Source organism: Symphalangus syndactylus, chromosome 10 (genome assembly GCF_028878055.3).
Source record: "Symphalangus syndactylus isolate Jambi chromosome 10, NHGRI_mSymSyn1-v2.1_pri, whole genome shotgun sequence".
NCBI classification, from domain to species: Eukaryota; Metazoa; Chordata; class Mammalia; order Primates; family Hylobatidae; genus Symphalangus; species Symphalangus syndactylus.
In genome coordinates, this window is record NC_072432.2 from 49,953,934 (window position 1) to 49,973,749 (window position 19,816).

Below are 19,816 nucleotides of genomic sequence, written 5' to 3' on the forward strand. Positions count from 1 at the left end.
AGTGAGCCAAGATCGTGCCATTGCACTCCAGCCTGGGCAACAAGAGTGAAACTCCATCAAAAAACAAACAAACACTGTTGTGGGGTTGGGGGAGTGGGGAGGGATAGCATTAGGAGATATACCTAATGCTAAATGACGAGTTAATGAGTGCAGCAAAACAACATGGCACATGTATACATATGTAACAAACCTGCACATTGTGCACATGTACCCTAAAACTTAAAGTATAATAATAATACAATTTTAAAAAAAACAAAAACAAAACAAAAAAACAGTTTTAATTTTTTTTGTAAAAAAACAGCTCCAACATGACAGGATTTCACCATGTTGCCCAGGCTGATCTCAAACTCCTGGGCTCAAGTGATCTGCCCACCTCCTGGATCGCTTCAGCCCAGGAGTGAGTAACATTTAATTGCACCTCCCAAAATGTGGTGATTACAGGCTAAGCCACTGCGCCTGGCCAGTTTTTCTGTTCATTGACCTCCCATTGGTTTTTGAAATTCTGAGTAAAACTATGAAACTTACTTAAGGAATGGGAATGTTATATTTGATGAAAAAATGTTGTTTTGATGAATGTGAATTCTATTTAGAGATCAGTTTTTTAATTCTTTGGGATTCTCTTCATTTGTTTTGCTTGAGGAAAGGGGTTGAGTTCAGTTTAGCAACTGTTTAGAAGACAGTTCTAAAAAATTAAGCATTTTCTTTTCAGGTATTGCCACACTTGCTCATCTTATAGATTTGTTTTTCTCAACCTGAAGTATAGAGCACTTATTTTTGAAAGAAATATAATAGTACTACCAGAGTTTTATGCTATTTTGAAACTCAGAATGAGTTTGTCTGATAGAAGATACAGCAACTATGTGTATCTTTTTGGGGGTTATAAACTTGATTTATAAAGTAACCCAAGGGCGAGAAATGTATTTTAAAAGAATAAACACTAGATTTGCATTGTCCAGTATGGTAGCCACCAGCCCAACTGGTATTTAAATTTAAGTGAATTGAAATTAAGTAACATGGAAAATGGAGTTTCTCAGTCACGTGAGCCACATTTCAAGTGCTGAGTAGTAACTATATATATCTAGTGGTTACCTCTTTATTTCTCCCTTATTTCTCTTGCCTGTTGCTAAAGAAAGTGGAAAGCAGCATAGATACTTTTCATGGTCTGACCCAATTATGTTGAACTGCAATACATAATAAAATCACTTTTTTGGACTCTATTTATAGATTTTTTACATACCAGGAACCAGATTATTGTCTGTAAGTGGCTTGTGTTACTTGTGGGAATGAAGGAAGTTGCTAATTTTTAACTTTGTCAAATTACACATCTCTTAATGGTGCTTCCTAATCTCTATTATTTTAAACAAAGTTTCAGACAACTTATTTGTCTACAGTGTAGGGGAAGAAAATCTTTTCCTCTACCCTCTTAAGTTTAGTGTCTGGGGCATGTAAATTAAACTGACAACAGGTTCAAAAGAAAATGTGACTCAAAGAGGCTGTTAGAATTCGGGATTTATATGCTATCACAAATAGGAGAGAAGGGCACTTATAGGGAAACAAATTACTTTTAGGAAAGATACATGGGCCCTTTGGAGAGGAAATGGGAGATGTGATAATTTTGTGACAATGTCTGCGATAAGAGTTCATTTTCCCTAGTTGTTCCCAGGAAGGGGATTTATGACAGTTAAGTTCTTTTTGAATTCTTTTGGGAGACTCTGCTTTTAGGCAGATAAGGGATTTCATGAGTTCAAATGCCTTGAGCTCAAAATTTTTATGCCACAGTAGCATATTCTGGGTCCTTTCAGCAGTTACTCTCTTCCTCATCCCGTCCATCTGAGGACCGTAACATCATCTGTGGTGTCTGCAGGATCTCTCATGTGAATTCTAGACCATCTAACTGATTGTCTAAAAAGCATCTCATGGGAACAGAGAGTCTGTGTTAACAAGAGCCTCTGATAACTGGAGGGAGCAAGCTGAAAAGATGGGAGTGAGGAGAGAGTGTCTTTATTCATAGTGACAAGGTGGGAGAATGCCTGGCTGATGTAGCAGGGAGGTCAAGATCATCAAAGGAGAGATCAAGGGACAGGGAGGTCAAGGGGAAAGATCTTTATGGATTTTGAAACTACAGCCGCCAAGATATTAAACTTTAAAACTGTATATGATATTTTATGTCCATTGATGCCACTCTGAAAACAGCTCACACTTGGATGCTCAAGTGAATGTGGGTCTCTAGTGAAGGGTACTGGAAAATGCCACCCCAAAATATGCCTGAACTTAAATTCTGTGTTGTACAACCAGCTATCACCAGGCTCTGTAGGCTTTTCACCTTTACCCCTGGGTCTTCTCACTATTTCGCTACATAGATGAGTATGTTCTTTTAACTGTCTTTGGGTAACTTGTCTGGTTTTGGGATTTTTAGCTAAAGTTCTCTTCGTAAAATCTATTCCAGTTAATAAATTATGCAAAAGGTACAAGGGTTTATCTTTGCTTCTTTGTGCTTGAAATAATTCTTTCCTGTACTTGACATTTGGATTATTTTGAACTAAAGGCCGTTGAGAACCACCGGATCCTTGAAAAGTTCTACCTCACCCTAACTGCCAAAAAAGTGTAAATTTATTGTATTATAAAAGAAATGTACATTTATAAAGAAAATTTCCATTTGTAAAGGTGTCTCTCCAAGATAGCTCTTTTCACCTGAGAGGGACTTAGCTGCATACCAAGATAGCCCTTATTTACCATACCTTTCCTCCCCATCTCTTCCCTTCCCTTGCCATGACTCGTCCCCAGAAGCCTTAAACTCCTTTTTCTTTAGCGTGAAATTTGTATGTAAGTCTTATTCGCCGGGCGCGGTGGCTCACGCCTGTAATCCCAGCACTTCGGGAGGCCGAGGTGGGTGAATCACCTCAGGTCAGGAGTTTAAGACCAGCCTGGCCAACATGGCGAAACCCCGTCTCTACTAAAAATACGAAAATTAGCCCAGTGTGGTGGTGGGCGCCTGTAGTCCCAGCTACTCGGGAGGCTGAGGCAGGAGAATTGCTTGAACCTGGGAGGCAGAGGTTGCAGTGAGCCAAGATCGCACCACTGCACTATGTCCTGGGCAACAGAGTGAGACTCTGTCTCAAAAAAAAAAAAAAAAAGCCTCAATCATCTGGATTTGTCCTAGAGTCTGATTTGTTTATGAAACTCCTACACTTACTTAGGTAAGGAAACTTTTTTTTTTTTGTCATATTAACCTGTCTATTGCCAGTTTAATTTCTAGGAACCCAGCTAGGGAACCCACAGGGGAGATGGAAAAGGATTTTTTTCTTCTCTAAAGTAACATTTAAGAAAACCTAACAGTGATACATTGTTGCAAACTGAAAACCCAAGGAGGGTGGGCAGGTTTGTCATCCATGAGTCTTAGTTGGTTCTGATTTAACAAAAGTTCATCCCTCTCAAAGCCTTAACCTTTGATGTCCCCACTGTCATTGCCTCTCTTACACAAGCATGGCTCCCCTGGGTTTTTGCAGTTACTTCCCCGCTAGTCCTTGCTTCCACACTTGCCTCTCCCTCCTCCTGTTGTTCTCCACACAGCAGAGTGTTCCTTTATTTATTTATTTATTGAGACAGGGTCTTGCTCTCTTGCCCAGGCTGGAGTGCAGCAGCGTGATCTTGGCACACTGCAATCTCTGCCTCCTGAACTCAAGTGATTCTCCTGCCTCAGCCTCCCGAGTAGCTGGGATCACAAACGCACACCACCACGCCTGGCTAATTTTTGTATTTTTAGTAGAGATGGGGTCTCACCATGTTGGCCGGGGTGGTCTCGAGCTCCTGACCTCAAATAATCTGCTCACCTCAGCCATCCAAAGTGCTGAGATTACAGGCGAGAGCCACTACACCTGGCCCGGCCCAGAGTGTTCCTTTATAAACATCATTAGTGTCATGAGTCTTTCCTGATTAAAAGGCCTCAGTGGCTTCTCGCTGACCATATAGCCTTTCTGTGATGGGGTCTCTTCCTGTCTGTCGGGAATCAGGCCACGTTCTCCAGATCACTGTGCTGCCGTGATGTGGGGTCCTAGAGCAACTAGCCAGTTTAACTCTGAAACCACCATGCAAGTGCGCTTTGGGCCTGAATATAATCAACACTGGACCTCTCAAGACAAATCTGTCAAATCGGGTATAACATGAAAGCCCATGGATCAACCTTTTAAAGGCAATAAAATACCATGATACCTTTTAAAGACAAGGGACAATTTATGTAAGTTAAACTTCAGATTTTGTGTTCCTTTTCCTTTCCACTGCTAAGTTTGTAGCAATCGCCTGACAGTGATTTGACTGCTCAGGATTGTTATCTTTTGAGATTAACCTCAGTAAACAGTTTAAAGAGGTATGTAACTTATGCAGCACGCCCTATGGCTATGAGGTAGAGTGCAACTCCATATACTAGTGTCATCCTAGGAAAAAAAAAGGAAGAGTAGAGTCTGGATTCTCAACTTGAGGCTATCTTGGCTTCTACCAATAAATGCAGTAGTTCCAGCTGGGCAGGTGGCAGGCTGAAGACTTTAGGCTCTACCTGTGTACTTTTTTTTTTTCCTATTCTCAGTTTTCGTTGTATGAAAATGCTTTTTGAGTTGCGCAATTTGAGCTTTCCAATTGTAAAGAGTGGTCTATACAATTAAGAGTTTGATAAAAGAGTAAAAAAAATTGAGAAATATGGTATCTGTAATGCAGATTATCATTTTTATAATAGAGTACCAGCATATATTGAAGACAAATGGTTAAACTTCTCAAAAAAGTAAAAATGTACTGGGCATGGTGGCTCACACCTGTAATGCCAGCACTTTGGGAGGCCGAGGCGGGCAGATCACCTGAGGTCAGGAGTTTGAAACCAGCCTTGACCACCATGGTGAAATTCCGTCTCTACTAAAAATACAAAAATTAGCTGGGTGTTGTGGCATCTGCCTGTAATCCCAGCTACTAGGGAGACTGAGGCAGGAGAATCACTTGAACCTGGGAGGTGGAGGTTGCAGTGAGCTGAGATCATGCCATTGCACTCCAGCCTGGGCAACAAGAGTGAAACTCCACCTCAAAAAAAAAAAAAAAAAAAAAGTGAAAATGTGGCCTTGCTAGTTAGGAAGCAACAAGAAAGGCGAGGTATTAATGATATAGGTAGACCAGCACGAAAGGGACAGCAGAGCTGGGGAAAGAATCTCCATATGCAAATCCCTTCTGTCTTGTTTGAAAGGGCTTTTCGAGTTGGCTAAGATACATAATCAGGCCAAATAACATGAGTCGGCTGGGATCAGGTAAGGGGTAAAGCCATTTGGAGGCTTCCTTTTACTTAAGGCTTTGCAGGGGGTCTAGGACACAGAAAGATTAAAAAAAAAAAACGGATTAGCATTAGCAGGTACTCTGCAAATAAGGAAACAGCAACAGGTGGGAGGTTGATTTTTGTTGTAGGGACTTGTCATTGTGTGATGGGTATTTTCCTTGATACAAAAAGATGATGCTAATCCAATGAGACCAGCAAACATATCCAGAAAGCTTCTGACCATGGGGAAAGACTGGTGTTTGCTTAAAGGTAGTTGTTACTTTTAGAGAGTTCCCTAAACCCAGAATACTATATTCATTAGAGATTGGGCACTTTGAAATGAGTCTGGTGCTGAGTTGGTGTATTTTATTTATTTAATCCTTACTGTATTTTTTTTTCTTAGAGTAAGTGTATTGCTTCATATTGGTGTTAGAATTAAAGTTTGGTTTTTTCCCTTTCTTTTTGATGTAACGTGCTTCAGCTTGATGGTGTGCCTTGGTTATACCTGTCTAATCACTTGGTTTGTGACTCATGAATGACTAAGGCCCTGTATCTCCCTGAGGAAGATTGTTAGAATCCTAGCCAGGAATGAAACAGCTTCTGTGTAATGTGAATTACACATTTAATCCTATCACAAGGCCGGGCGCGGTGGCTCACGCTTGTAATCCCAGCACTTTGGGAGGCCGAGGCGGGTGGATCACGAGGTCAGGAGATCGAGACCACGGTGAAACCCCGTCTCTACTAAAAATACAAAAAATTAGCCGGGCGCGGTGGCAGGCGCCTGTAGTCCCAGCTACTAGGAGAGGCTGAGGCAGGAGAATGGCGTGAACCTGGGAGGCGGAGCTTGCAGTGAGCCGAGATCGCGCCACTGCACTCCAGCCGGGGTGACAGAGCGAGACTCCGTCTCAAAAAAAAAAAAAAAATCTTATCACAAGAAAGGCAGACTCTTTCTCTGCACGCACTTCTAAGATTGTGGTTGTATTTATAAGTGTTACCCTCTGTCTTGTATGCGCATGGGTGATCACTCTTTCTTGGGTACTTTAGCTCTAGTTGTTGCCTTTTATTTGTGGAAACCTCACAAAAGTGTCTATAAAATTTCCATCTTGAGTCAGTGAGCTATTTAAATTCAAACAATAAGTTATTTGATACTCTTAAGAAGTCTTTAGAGAAGGTTAGAAAATGTCCTCAGTGGCTGAATGAACATCAAATGGGGATGGCAGTAGAAGTGATTGCTAGTGTTGGAATTGGTGTATTTTGGTTTCTGAATACGTGGGGAGATGGTTTAAAACCTTTCTAAAGTAAAGGTGTGAAGTCCATACATTACAGTTATCTCTAGAGATCCCTGGGGAATTGGTTCCAAGACTCCCCTCGGACACCCAAATCCACATATGCTCAAGTTCCTGATATAAAATGGTAAAGTATTTGCATATAACGTACATGCATTGTTCCATATACTTTAAAGCATCTCTAGATTACTTATAATACCTAATACAATGTAAATGTTATGGTAATAGTTGTGATACTGTATTGTATAGGAAATAATGATGAAAAAAATTCTATATATGTTATGTACACACACAGCCATCCATTTATATTTATTTTTAAATATTAATTTTTTTTGAAATGGGGTGTTACTCTGTCACCCAGGCTGGAGTGCAGTGGCACGATCTCGGCTCACTGCAATCTCCTCCTCCTGGGCTCAAGTGATCCTCCTGCCTCAGCTTCCCGAGTAGCTGAAACCATGGGTGTGTACCACATACCCGGCTACTTTTGTGTATTTTTGATAGAGATGGGGTTTCGCCATGTTGTGCAGGCTGGTCTCAAACTCCTGCGTTCAAGTGATCTGCCTGCCTTGACCTCCCAAAGTGCTGGGATCACAGGTGTGAACCACCACACCTGGCCTATTTTTAAATGTTTTCAATTTGCGATTGGTTGGATCTTCAGATGCAGAACTCAAGGACAGGGCTACTGACTGTACTTGTGCCTTCTCTTTCACTGCTTCAAGAGAACAGAATTTTGGCTAATTATTACCATTCATTGTGTTCACAGATTAAAACCCAGCCATGTACCTTGAATTTGCTGGGTGTCAGTCTTTAAATGGTTCCTACTTTTCCAGGCTCCAAATGAATAGACTTGTAAATATGATTATGTTTCTGGATTACAGAAACAGTTATTAGGAAATAACTTTGATTTTTGGCGGTTTTATTATGATATGCCTAGATTTTTTTTTTTTTTTTTTGTAGTCATCCTCTTTGGTGTTCCTAGAGTTTCTTCAATCTGTGGCTTGATACCTTTGTCAGTTTTGGAAAATACTGGCCAGTATTTCTTCAAATACTGATTCTAAGTACGCATTTTGCTGCATTTTCCCTCCTTTCTCAGGTCTCCGATTATGCGTATGACAGACCTTTTTCATCTTATCCCATATATTTGTTATGCTCTTTTATGTAGTTCTCATTCTTTTTAATTAGGAGATTTTTCCCCCTTTCATGGTAATAATTTTCATCATTCATAATTTTCATCCTGCATGTTTTCTGTATACTAGTCTTCCAGTTCACTAAATTCTCTTTCCTAATTTGTGTCTAAATTAGGAAAGCTGCTGTTAAACTCATCTATTGAATTCTTAATTTTCGTTTGTTTTTGTATATCTTGGTTCCTTGGTGAGTGTCTGTCTTTTAATTTTCTTAAACACATCAATCTTTTGTTTTAATGTCAATGTCTGTTAACTCCAGTCTAGATTACTTGTGGGTCTGTTTCCATTTTCTCATTGCTGGAACATCAGGTTCTGTTTTTTGGCATGCCTGGCAATTTTTAAAAAATTTTTCATTGTTTTTAAACTTATGATTCGTGAATCAGGCAGCCCTCAGAATCACAGCAGATTCAGAGAGATTCCCGATGCCTGGCAATTTTTTATTGAAAATTTGGATGATATCTTCTTAGAGAGTGGAATTACCCTTCTTCTAGCAGTCTGAGCAGATCGCCATGATTGAGTAGAGGCTGGTTTTTTGGTTTGTCCAGATTCCCAGAGCATAATGCTTTTGGGATCTCTTTCCAGGGCTCTGTTAGGCACTCAACTCCAACAAAATTTTGTCTCCCTAGTGCTGACAGACTGCTGAAATATCTGCTCAGAAATAGTAGAGGCTTCAGTAAGCCGACTCATTTCTTCTAGCAGCTTCTTCCTGCTTGGTTTGTCTGAGCTGTGCCCCAGGTGTGTACAATTTCTGTGTGCAAATACCCACCTCAAGAGGAAAGGGCACACAGAATGCAGAGTTTGTTTCAGTGCTTCAGTCCCTCCATTCCGTGATTTTGGTTCCTCATGTCCGGGCCGCTTTGGTTGCTTTTATCAGACAGAACTCTTCAACAGTTTCTTCTTACTTTTTTTGGTCTACTTTTGTTGTTGTGCTTAGGAGGACTGTTTGTTTGGGAACAGCAACTCCGTCATAGGCAGAGAGAAAGTTCGTCATGGATTACTTTGACTTTTAAAAATTAAAACTACATTTATTAAAGTTAACATTTCAAACCTGTTTCACAAGTTGTTAAGCTCATCTTAAGGTCTTACTCGAATAAATCTTTTTTGAGGCCTTTTGTAATTTGTTTAATGAAATATTTCACATTTTATTGATACATTTAATATTCTTTTTTGTTTTAAATTTTTGCTTAACTTTTGGTTTGATTTACTTAATGATTTTCGTACCTAACTTTAAATCTCCCTAGAATTTAAATATACTTGTTAATTAAGGAAATGATTATGTAATTGCAAACAGTTTTGGAGTTTACCTTCTTTGCTGATTGAAGGTGCATAACAACTTCCGACATAAAGTCTGGAGCTATAAATTCAGAGAAATGTCTCCTGTTCCTGACTGCTTGGCTAAGCCCCTTTTGATAATAATGATGCTATAAACTCCACAATTAAAAACATAGAGGTTCTTTTTTTTCCCTTTGTTTTGAGATGGAGTCTCGCTGTATCACTCAGGCTGGAGTACAGTGGTATGATCTCTGCTCACTGCAACCTCTGCCTCCGTGATTCAAGCCATTCTCCTGCCTCAGCCTCCCGAGTAGCTGGGATTACAGGCACACACCACCACACCTGGCTAACTTTTGTATTATTATTAGAGACAGAGTTTCACCACGTTGGCCAGGCTGGTCTTGAAAAAAAATACAGAGATTCTGATGATGATCATGTAGTCTGTCCCTGCACTTGACTTATATCATAATATGGTTTCAAGCCAGACAAGTCTAACCCTCATCCATCCTTTTCCTGCTTTGTCAGTTTTTTGTAATTTTCATACTCTTCCTATTTACTTATTAGGACCCATTTACTTATTAGGGATGTATTTGACATCTAATTGGAGCTTATGCATTCCAAGTTGTGCCTGTCTTCCCATTTAGGTTTTTAGGATGTTCTTATCACAATGGTATGGGCCGTTCATTGGAAATGAAGCTACTCATTGCCGTGCATTTAAAAATGGACTTGTTTTAAATGTATTGTCACCTAATGTTTGCAATCTCATTTATCTGGACCATCAACTTACTATTGCTTTTCTGTCTACAGAAAGATAAAAACTCTCCAGATGTCTTCCAGTAATGTCGAAGTTTTTATCCCAATGTCACAAGGAAACACCAATGGCTTCCCCGCGACAACTTCCAACGACCTGAAGGCATTTACTGAAGGAGCTGTGTTAAGTTTTCATAACATCTGCTATCGAGTAAAAGTGAAGAGTGGCTTTCTACCTTGTCGAAAACCAGTTGAGAAAGAAATATTATCAAATATCAAGTATGTACATGAACTCGTAAAAAGACAGCTTTTTAATTTACCTACAGTGAACCTCACAGGTTTTGCCTATTTCCAAGAAACTGGCTATGAACATTTTTGTACAAGTCTTTGCACGGATATACAGACACATGCTTTCACTTGTTTTAGCTAAACTAGGAGTGAAATAATTGGGTCACATTTTAGGTATATGTTTAACTCTCAAAGTAACTGCCAGACTTTTTAAAAAAATGTACAGCCTGTGGCCGGGTATGGTGGCTCATGCCTGTAATCCCAGCACTTTGGGAGGCCAAGGCAGGCGGATCATGAAGTCAAGAGATCGAGAACATCCTGGCCAACATAGTGAAACCCCGTCCCTAATGTAAATACAAAAAATTAGCTGGGCGTGGTGGCGTGTGCCTGTGATCCCAGCTACTCGGGAGGCCGAGGCAGGAGTATGGCTTGAATCTGGGAGATCAAGGCTGCAGTGGGCGATGATTGTCCCACTGTACAAATGGGTGGCAAAGTGAGAGCCTGTCTTGAAAAAAAAAAAAAGCATACTTTGTGAGGGTACATTTATTTTGCTTATCTTATCTTTTAAAGCTAGTAGATTAGTAACTTGATGCACTTGAAGTCTCGTCTGCTCAAGGCTTCACACTTTTTTTTTTTTGAGACGGAGTCTCGCTCTGTCACCCAGGCTGGAGTGCAGCAGCACAATCTCGGCTCACTGCAACCTCCACCTCCGGAGTTCAAGTGATTCTTCTGCCTCAGCCTCCCGAGTAGCTGGGATTACAGGTGTGTGCCACCATGCCTGGCTAATTTTTGTATTTTTAGTTGAGACGGGGTTTCACCATGTTGGCCAGGCTGGTCTTGAACTCTTGACCTCATGATCCACCCACCTCAGCCTCCCAAAGCACTGGGGTGTGAGCCGCTGTGCCTGGCCACTCATTTTTTTTATGATCAAATGGCATGCATTTCAGCAATAGATGAGTTCATCTTTACTGCGTGAATAGAACTGTGTTCCTTACTAGGCTCATAAAAATGCAGTCAGATCTTGCAATTCTTTCACATTTTAGTGGAAAGGTCATCAAGGGTTGGTGTTTTTGCTGCTGGCATTTCCTGTTTAAGTATCCATGAGAAAGGCCATACCTTTTTTGGCTGTAGTATTTCCAGTCTTTCTCCTATCTGCTGGCTTTAACTCTAAATACAGTTTCTGGGGGTAGAGAAAGGGCTGCTGTCACTTATCTTACTTTTGATTTGTGTTTGATAGCAGCATCACCATTCGGATAGTCATCTACATTCCAAAAAAGCTGATGAGAATTTTGATTTTGTTTTTCCTCTGGACATTTTGTAATTTCACTCTAGAACTAAGTCACTATAACCTGATTTCCTCTGCAGGGGGAAGAAGATAAAATAGTCTGACCATGAGAATTTAAGAAGTTGTGATTCTTGAGACTTAGGACAAATCTTTCTCTTATGCTTGTTTGTCTCCATACCCAGCATTTGAGCTTTCCCTCACCAACGCTGAAGATCTTATGGAAAAAAAAATTCATTCCCATAGATATGTGGATGTCCTGTTATTTTAAGAGAAATTCATTATACTCTTGGAAAATTTTTAATTAATAACTTATTTTGAAATGATTTCAAATTTATTTATTTACTTTTTAGAGATGGGGTCTTGCTGTGTCACCTAAGCTGGAGTGTGGTGCTGCAATCATAGCTCACTATAAGCTCAAACTCCTGGGCTCAAGTGATTCTCCCGCCTCAGCCTCTGGAGTACCTAGATGCCACAATGCCTGGCTAATTAAAAATTTTTTGTGTGTGGAGATGGGGTCTTCCTACATTGCCCAGGCTGGTCTTGAACTCCTGGGCTTAAGTGATCCTCCCACCTTGGCCTGATGTTAAATTTAAACCTTGCAGGAACATAACCCCTTTCATTCAGGTTCTCAGCCAACATTTCACTGCATTTGTTCACACCACTTTGTCTCTTCATGTTCCCATGGTCATTACTGCTTTTTCTGAACCGTGTGAGTGCAGGCTGTCCACATGGTGCTTCCTTCTCCTTAACTCCTTTGTGTATGTTCCTGAAAAAACTACCCTCTCCTATATAACCACTCAGACATTGTACAGGAGCAGCCAAGGGGAAATGTAGCCTTGTAATGAAGGTCGTGGTAGGTCCTCAGAGCCTTGGGTCAACCATGCCCCTCACATATTTGACTGCCACCATATCCTGTCTCTTCAGTCTCATTCAACGTGGTATTTTCTTATCTCATCCCACCCCTGGTGATGTTAAAATTGATCACCTGGTCATGTTGATGTCTGCCAAACTTGGCTATAATGTCACCCTTTCCCCTTGGCAATTGATTAGTGTTATGAGGAGAGATAAGCTGACATTATTCCAGAACTCCATTCTACATTAAACTTTACCAACTTCAGTCCCCACTGGATGACTCCTGCCTGAGTCAGCCACTGCTATCATAGTTGCCAAACAGTGATTTTCTATTTTCATTATCTCTTAGTTTGTTTTACTAAAAGGAAAAACCTTCATCTATCACCAGTATAGAGTCAGGGATTTGTATTTTATTCAGTTAGTGCATTATTATGTTTTACCTTCATACTCTTATTGTTCCTGATTTGGTCAGTGGGAGATCTTTCAAGGTGGGTTCTTCCCTCTCTCCGTCTCTCATTCTTTGGATATATCTCCTCATTCTTATTTTATTTTATTTTATTCTATTTTATTTGATCGAAATGGAGTTTTGCTCTTGTTGCCCAGGCTAGAGTGCAGTGGCATGATCTTGGCTCACTGCAAATTCCGGCTCCCGGGTTCAAGTGATTCTCCTGCCTCAGCCCCCTAAGTAGCTGGGATTACAGGTGCCCACCACCATGCCCAGCTAATTTTTTGTATTTTAGTAAAGACAGGGTTTCATCATATTGGCCAGGCTGGTCTCAAACTCCTGACCTCAGGTGATCCACCCGCCTTGGCCTCCCAAAACGTAGGGATTACAGGTGTGAGCCACCGCACCCAGCCTCTTTTTGTAATTAAACAAATTTTATTAGAGACAAGGTCTTACTTACTTTGTTGCCCAGGCTGGAGTGCAGTGGCATGATCATAGCTCACTGCAGCCTCAATCTCTTGGGCTCAAGTGATCCTATCACCTCAGCCTCCTGAGTAGCTGGAACCACCGGCACGTGCCACCACTTCCAGCTAACTTTTAAGTTTTTTGTAGAGATAGGGTTTCACTGTGTTTCCCAGGCACATCTCAAGCTCCTGGGCTCAAGTGTTCCTCCCACCTTGCCTCATTCTTTGAATATTTACTTGGCACAGCAAGTGGTTCCAGACTCACTGTGTACTTACCCTGCCTCAGACCTAGAATTAGCTGTTGATTTTTATGGAGGAGATATTTACAAAACCAAAATCTGGATGTTTAAAATGCTCATTGCTATTGGGATGTCATTGTTTCTAGGCTTTCTCAGTGGAGTGAGACCTAGAGAATATATGTATGCGTATATGTCTACACACATATGCATACACATACATGCATAACTTTTTAAAAACTACCTGCCATGTGCAGGCGCATACAGATCTGGCCAAAGCGGGCGGGAGAGGAGCTGGGGGAGCAGTGGTGACCATTCCCGCAGCACCCTGGGAGTTTCCATCTTTATCTTTCTATAGCTGTCTTTGTATATGGATTAAAACCTATGGCTTCTCATTAATTTCTCCAATTCTGATCTGAACCCTCAAGATTCTGTCTATATTTCCATGTTTGTAAAATTTCAAAAAGTGAAAAATCTAGCTCTAATTGGCTAGAGAGGGTGGGAGATTGTTTATATTAAGGAATAAGAAAATCAGCAAGTACATTAAGGATGTATGTTAAGGATTTACTTCCTGATTTTCCTATTCCATAATATAAACAATCTCCCTACCCTCCAGCTATCTCTTCTCAACTTTTTTTAAAAGGTGAAAACATTTTTCTTTGTCTTTTTAGAAGTAATCCCATTTATAAAAATGCAGAAATTTATTTATTCAACAAATGTTGAATGCCTGCTACTGCAGGACGTTGTGCAAGATGCTAGTGACACAGGTAAGTCCTCAGTTCAGGGAAGCCTTAAAGCCTAGTAGAGGATTCAGAGCACACTTCCACTCTGATAAAAGGATTGATTAGAAGACCCAATGGGAGCCCCAACCCTAAATTGGAGGGCCCGGGCGTGGTGATTGAGAAAGTGAAGATTTTGTGTGTGTAAGGATGGGAGGGTGGGAGGGAGGTGAACATTGACCTCTGTTGTCCATAAACAAAACAAGACCAAGGGATTAATCATCCACTAAAACGTAATAGAGGTGACAGGAAATTTTGGGGTAAATTTTATTCCCTGTGTTCCAGGTTCATGTTCAGTGGTCTACAACAGCTGTGCTGTATGTCATGGGCAGGAGGGTGTGAGAGGTGGTAGCAATGTGGCATGCTGTTCTTGTTGACAGACTTTTACTCTATATTGAGGGACACTGACCTGCATGCAAATGCCGTACAGCAATAAATAAGGGTGGGGAATGCAGTTTCAGGGATGATAGAAGGGTGGAGGGTGGGGTGGGCAGGCCAGTAAGTTGTAGACCATAGACTAGAACAGAGGTCAGCAGGCTCTTTCCATAAAGGGCAGATAGTATTAATAAACATTTTCAGCTTTGTGGGCCGTGCGTCTGTGTTGCAGCTACTCAACTGTGGTGTAGCATGAAAGCAGCCCTAGGTAATACGTAAGGGAATGAGCTCGGCCCTGTTCCAACAATGCTTTGTCTAAGAAAACTGCTGATCCCTGGACTAGAATGTAAACTCCACAAGGGCTCAGACTTTGTTTTTTGTTTGTTTGTTTGTTTTGTTCTCAACTCTCCCATGCCCTAGAAGAATATCTTGTATGTACATAGTAAATACTTGATCATTGTGTTGAGTGGATGGAGCTGGAATTAGCCACTGCTCCAAATGGAAACTCTTGGCATCTATGACTGGACATTGTTGTTGTTTTCTGTAATGCCAGGGTTTCATCCCAAAGTAGTTAAGCCAAGCCCTTTGTCTTAGAACATTCATGTTGAGGTTTGGGTTAATCATTCAAGATTGCTTGGTCTTTATTTGGGTAGGTATTTTAGAAACCTGGAAAGCTTTTCTGACAGTGGAGCCTTAGTGAATAACAAGCTTATGGTGATTTTAAAGGCAGTTATTAGGGAGCTGTTTATAAAGAAGATGCATCAAGAGCTATAGATAAATGCACCTTGAAAATTTGCCCAATCATTAGTATGTTGTTTTACACATTTAGAGGGAAAAGTCCACTGAAAGAATAAGAGATTTTTCTGTTAGATCTTGCTCCTGGTTTACCTAACTCCCACTGTCTTTGTGCAGTGTTTCAGTGAGAGATACCCCAGTTAATGAGCAAAGAGAAAGCTACATTTCACCCTGGTACCCACCAACCATTGTACAATTGTGACAGTTCAAGTACAACAGGCAGTAAATGCTCAGGGAGTCTTGGGTTTAAGCACTGTGGTGCAGTTGCTTATCACCCATAATTGTATAGGATCATAGGATTGGCCTCTGTGCTAATCATTATTTGAGAATGAAATAGTCTTTGCCTTTGACCTTCCATTTGGAATAGATATTACTTTCTCTGTGGAATATATTGTAACTGACTTACCAATTCTAAGGAGAGAATGGGCATAGACACCTGTGTTTTGAAAAGAACAAGCCAGGCCCCACCCTGAATTCTGCTTTCTTTTTCTTCTTCTTCTTCTTCTTTTTTTTTTTTTTTTTTTTTTTTGAGATGGAGTCTTGCTCTGTTGCCCAGGCTGGAGTACAATGACGTAATCTTGGCTCACTGCAACCTCCACCTCCTGGGTTCAGGTGATTCTCTTGCCTCACCCTCCTGAGTAACCGGGATTACAGGCACCCGCCACCGTGCCTGGCTAATTTTCATATTTTTAGTAGAGACAGGGTTTTGCCATGTTGGCCAGGCTGGTCTAGAACTCCTGACCTCAAGTGATCCACCCGCCTTGGCCTCCCAAAGTGCTGGGATTACAGGCATGAGCCACCACACCCGGCCTAATTCTCCTTTCTCCAGTTCCTTCACTTATCATTCTACTTGCTATCTTTAGGATAAAATCAAACTATTTGCCGTCTTCTTGGGTCTCAGCACAGTCAACACTGCCATAATTTTTTCCACCTTCCTTCTGTATCTGAATATTCACTATCCTCAGACATCCACTTTGTTTGAAACGTGCTTATGTATGTACCACGTCTTCATATTCTTAAAGGATGACCCTACCAAAGTGATGTCTTCTGCTTCTAAACTTGGAATTTTCCAGTGTATTTATCTGACTCTTAACAAGAAAGAAAATGATATATCTTGAGGATATATCTTTTACTTTTCTAAATGGATTAAGGCTTTTTTTTTCTTTCAGTCATGTTTTCTTTTTATCCTGAAGTGCTTTATCCTAGCCTCGATTTCTACTTAGATGTTTCTTGGACTGATTAGATTTTAGCAGTGAGAATACTTCTACCGGTATTCCACAAATTAGCGACTTATTAATTGTGTAGAATTTGACTAGGTAGCAAATGAGACCACTTGAAGATACAGTACTAATCATCAAACAGTACTCAGAACACGCCATGTATTTCATTCCACACTGTGTTAAGAGCAGTAAGTGTAACAGAGATGTTTCACAAGAATCTGTTAGTTATTTCAAGGAACGTTAAATGTTGAATGTCATTTTCCAGAAAATATAAATGGGTTAGAGAATAAATGAAAGGAATTTAGAGGAATCTATGCCATTTTTCTTGTAGGACTTGACCAGTGATTAAAATCCATTATATATTACACATCAAATCAACAATCTTTTTTTTTTTTTCTTTAAGTAGAGGAAGTGTCTCCCTATGTTGCCCAGGCTGGTCTCAAATGCCTGGCCTCAGGCAATCCTTCTGCTTTGGTCTCCCAGAGTGCTGGGATTACAGGCCTGAGCCACCATGCATGGCCTGTTTTGTTTGTTTGTTTGTTTTCTTTAAGAGTTGGTTTGTGCTTGTTTTTTATTTGTAATTTCATCAACATTCATTGAGTATATTCAGTGCATACCCTAAATTAATAGAACCTGACTTAAAATGGAATAGTAAATCAGTCTGTTTTTGTGTTTACAGTGGGATCATGAAACCTGGTCTCAACGCCATCCTGGGACCCACAGGTGGAGGCAAATCTTCGTGAGTATAAGAGAGTATAAGTAAGCGTTTTCTGTGCACTTTTAATGTGCTTTTAAAATCCACTTTTTTTGTGTGTGAGCAGGTATTTACTGAGCATTTGCAGTGCATGTCAGGTCCGGTTCTAGGTGCTGTGGATAACTGTAGTTGTGTGTTTTTTTCCCAAAGACCAGGTAGTCTTATTAGGTTAGCTTTACTAATAGGACTTGATAAGGTGATTGACATGTAGCTGTTGACCATGTTATCAGCTAATAGGGAGGAAAAAGAATGGGAGAATATTAAAAGTAGGGAAAGGGAGCAGAAGATGTAAGTAAAGGCACGAGTCTTAAATGAAAGACCACATTGCCTGTGTTAGTACCTCCAAGGTCAGACAGCTGGAAGGGCCATTTGGGAGATCTGTACTTGATCAGCCAATGATGTCTTGCTTTATGTCTTGGGGCTTTATTTTAATGTACAATGAAAAGAGAAATATGAGAATTTTTAAAAGCATAATTTTAGTTAAACCACAGAATTTCTGGACCAGTTAATTTTCTAACTAAAGCAGAATTTGGATTCAAAGTAGCCATGAGATATATAGCGTGTGTTGGAGGGAAAAAAACCCACAACATATATATTCTCTTATAGGTTATTAGACCCACAGCATATGTGTCCTCTTATAGGTTATTAGATGTCTTAGCTGCAAGGAAAGATCCAAGTGGATTATCTGGAGATGTTCTGATAAATGGAGCACCGCGACCTGCCAATTTCAAATGTAATTCAGGTTACGTGGTACAAGTAAGTATTAGTGGGTTTGCATTTTCTGTTTCCTCTGTTTCTATATGGGTAAGCACTTTGGCTGATAGTTCAATGTGCTTCCAATTGATTATGTGACATGGTCCTAGAACTGACGTTCTTTACAGCAGCTTTTCTTAATTTCTCGTAGACGCTTATGTGAAAAAGCAGGGAGAATCTGGAATATGACCCTTGTAAGGACAGTGATAACCAATTCTAGTTTTTGTATCATTTCTAAAAGATACCACTGTTATCGTTTTCTGCCTTTCTTTCACCTTTCTTTTTCCTTAGCTTAGAAAGATATTTTGGCAAATCCTTGTATGAAGCAGTTTGGAAATGTCTGCTGGTAGTTAACATAATTACTTGCATTCTTTTTGGGTGTACAGATAGGGGGTGAAAAATGATTATAGCAGGCTTTGCAGACATCTATGGAGTTAACTGTCATTTGCAGAACTGCAGGTTCATCATTAGCTAGAACTTTACCTTAGTTATGTTATTTTTGTGGATTATGTTATGTATACTAAATAGTCATGGTCTTGGAAAAGAGTCATTATCATTATGTCTCATTAAAATGCTATTTGCCTTAAGGATGATGTTGTGATGGGCACTCTGACGGTGAGAGAAAACTTACAGTTCTCAGCAGCTCTTCGGCTTCCAACAACTATGACGAATCATGAAAAAAACGAACGGATTAACAGGGTCATTCAAGAGTTAGGTCTGGATAAAGTGGCAGACTCCAAGGTAATGTGGAAAAACTGAAAGCATCATGATCAGCATAAGTAGGACTTCCCCTGTGTGGATAAAATGACTCTGATTCAGAAGTTTCCTGTAATGTGTATGGTCAAAAATGGTTGCTTTCCATAACAATGAGAAAAGCGGCTTGTTACATAATATGAATGTGGAAATTAACCTGGAAAGAAATCTTCATATTGGTTGAATTCTGCACCTGAAGTGAGGAAATGTGGTGTTGTATGTGAAGGTGTTCATCACCTGGCCTTGCTTATGCTTCTCCCCCACCTCATGGTTTAAGTCACGTCTCATTCCGTGTCTGCACTAACTTTTCTTCTTCCTCTTTTTCTCTTCCTCCTTTTAGTCACTCTTCCTCCAAGGGACTTTGTTCCATTGCTATTGAGGTATATTTCTGGGATTGATAAGTGATGAGAGTCCAAGGATTCTTGCTCTGTATCAGCAGTCCCCAACTTTTGGCACCAGGGACCAGTTTTGTGGAAGACAGTTTTTCTATGGACCAGGGTAGGGGGGATGGTTTTGGGATAATTCAAGTGCATTACATTTATTGTACACTTTATTTCTATTATTATTTCATTGTAATATATAATGAAATAATTATACAACTCATCATAATATAGAATCAGTGGGACCCCTAAGCTTGTTTTCCTGCAACTAGATGGTCCCATTTGGGGGTGATGGGAAACAGTGACACATCATCAGGCGTTAGATTCTCATAAGGAACACATAATTTAGATCCCTTGTATGTGCAGTTCACAATAGGGTTCATGCTCCTATGAGAATCTAATGCCGCCACTGACCTGACAGGTGGAGCTCAGGTGGTAATGCAAGCATTGGGGAGCGGCTGTAAATACCAATGAAGCTTTGCTCACTTGCCTGCTGTGCATCCTGGTTCCCCAGGAGTTGGGGACCCCTGCTCTATATGTTTCAGTTTCCTATGATTTGGCTTCCAAAATTATATTTGGTCAAATTAGGATTTATTTCTCATTTGTGTAGTGTCTGGTTTTTTTATAGCCTTTCTTTGATAGTTTTGTCTCTCATTCC

At 40.3% G+C, this 19,816-nt stretch overlaps 1 protein-coding gene across 5 annotated transcripts in view; it reads left to right on the forward strand.

Annotated features, from left to right (window-relative positions):
- Positions 1-19,816, forward strand: part of ABCG2 (ATP binding cassette subfamily G member 2 (JR blood group)) — a 136,656-nt gene that overhangs the window by 78,486 nt on the left and 38,354 nt on the right. For all 5 annotated transcript variants that reach the window (XM_063610254.1, XM_055297034.2, XM_063610255.1 and 2 more), the window contains 4 exons: positions 9,837-10,058; positions 17,198-17,257; positions 17,914-18,028; positions 18,614-18,766. In XM_063610254.1, coding sequence (XP_063466324.1) covers positions 9,837-10,058; positions 17,198-17,257; positions 17,914-18,028; positions 18,614-18,766 — 550 coding nt within the window. The remainder of the gene's footprint in view (positions 1-9,836; positions 10,059-17,197; positions 17,258-17,913; positions 18,029-18,613; positions 18,767-19,816) is intronic.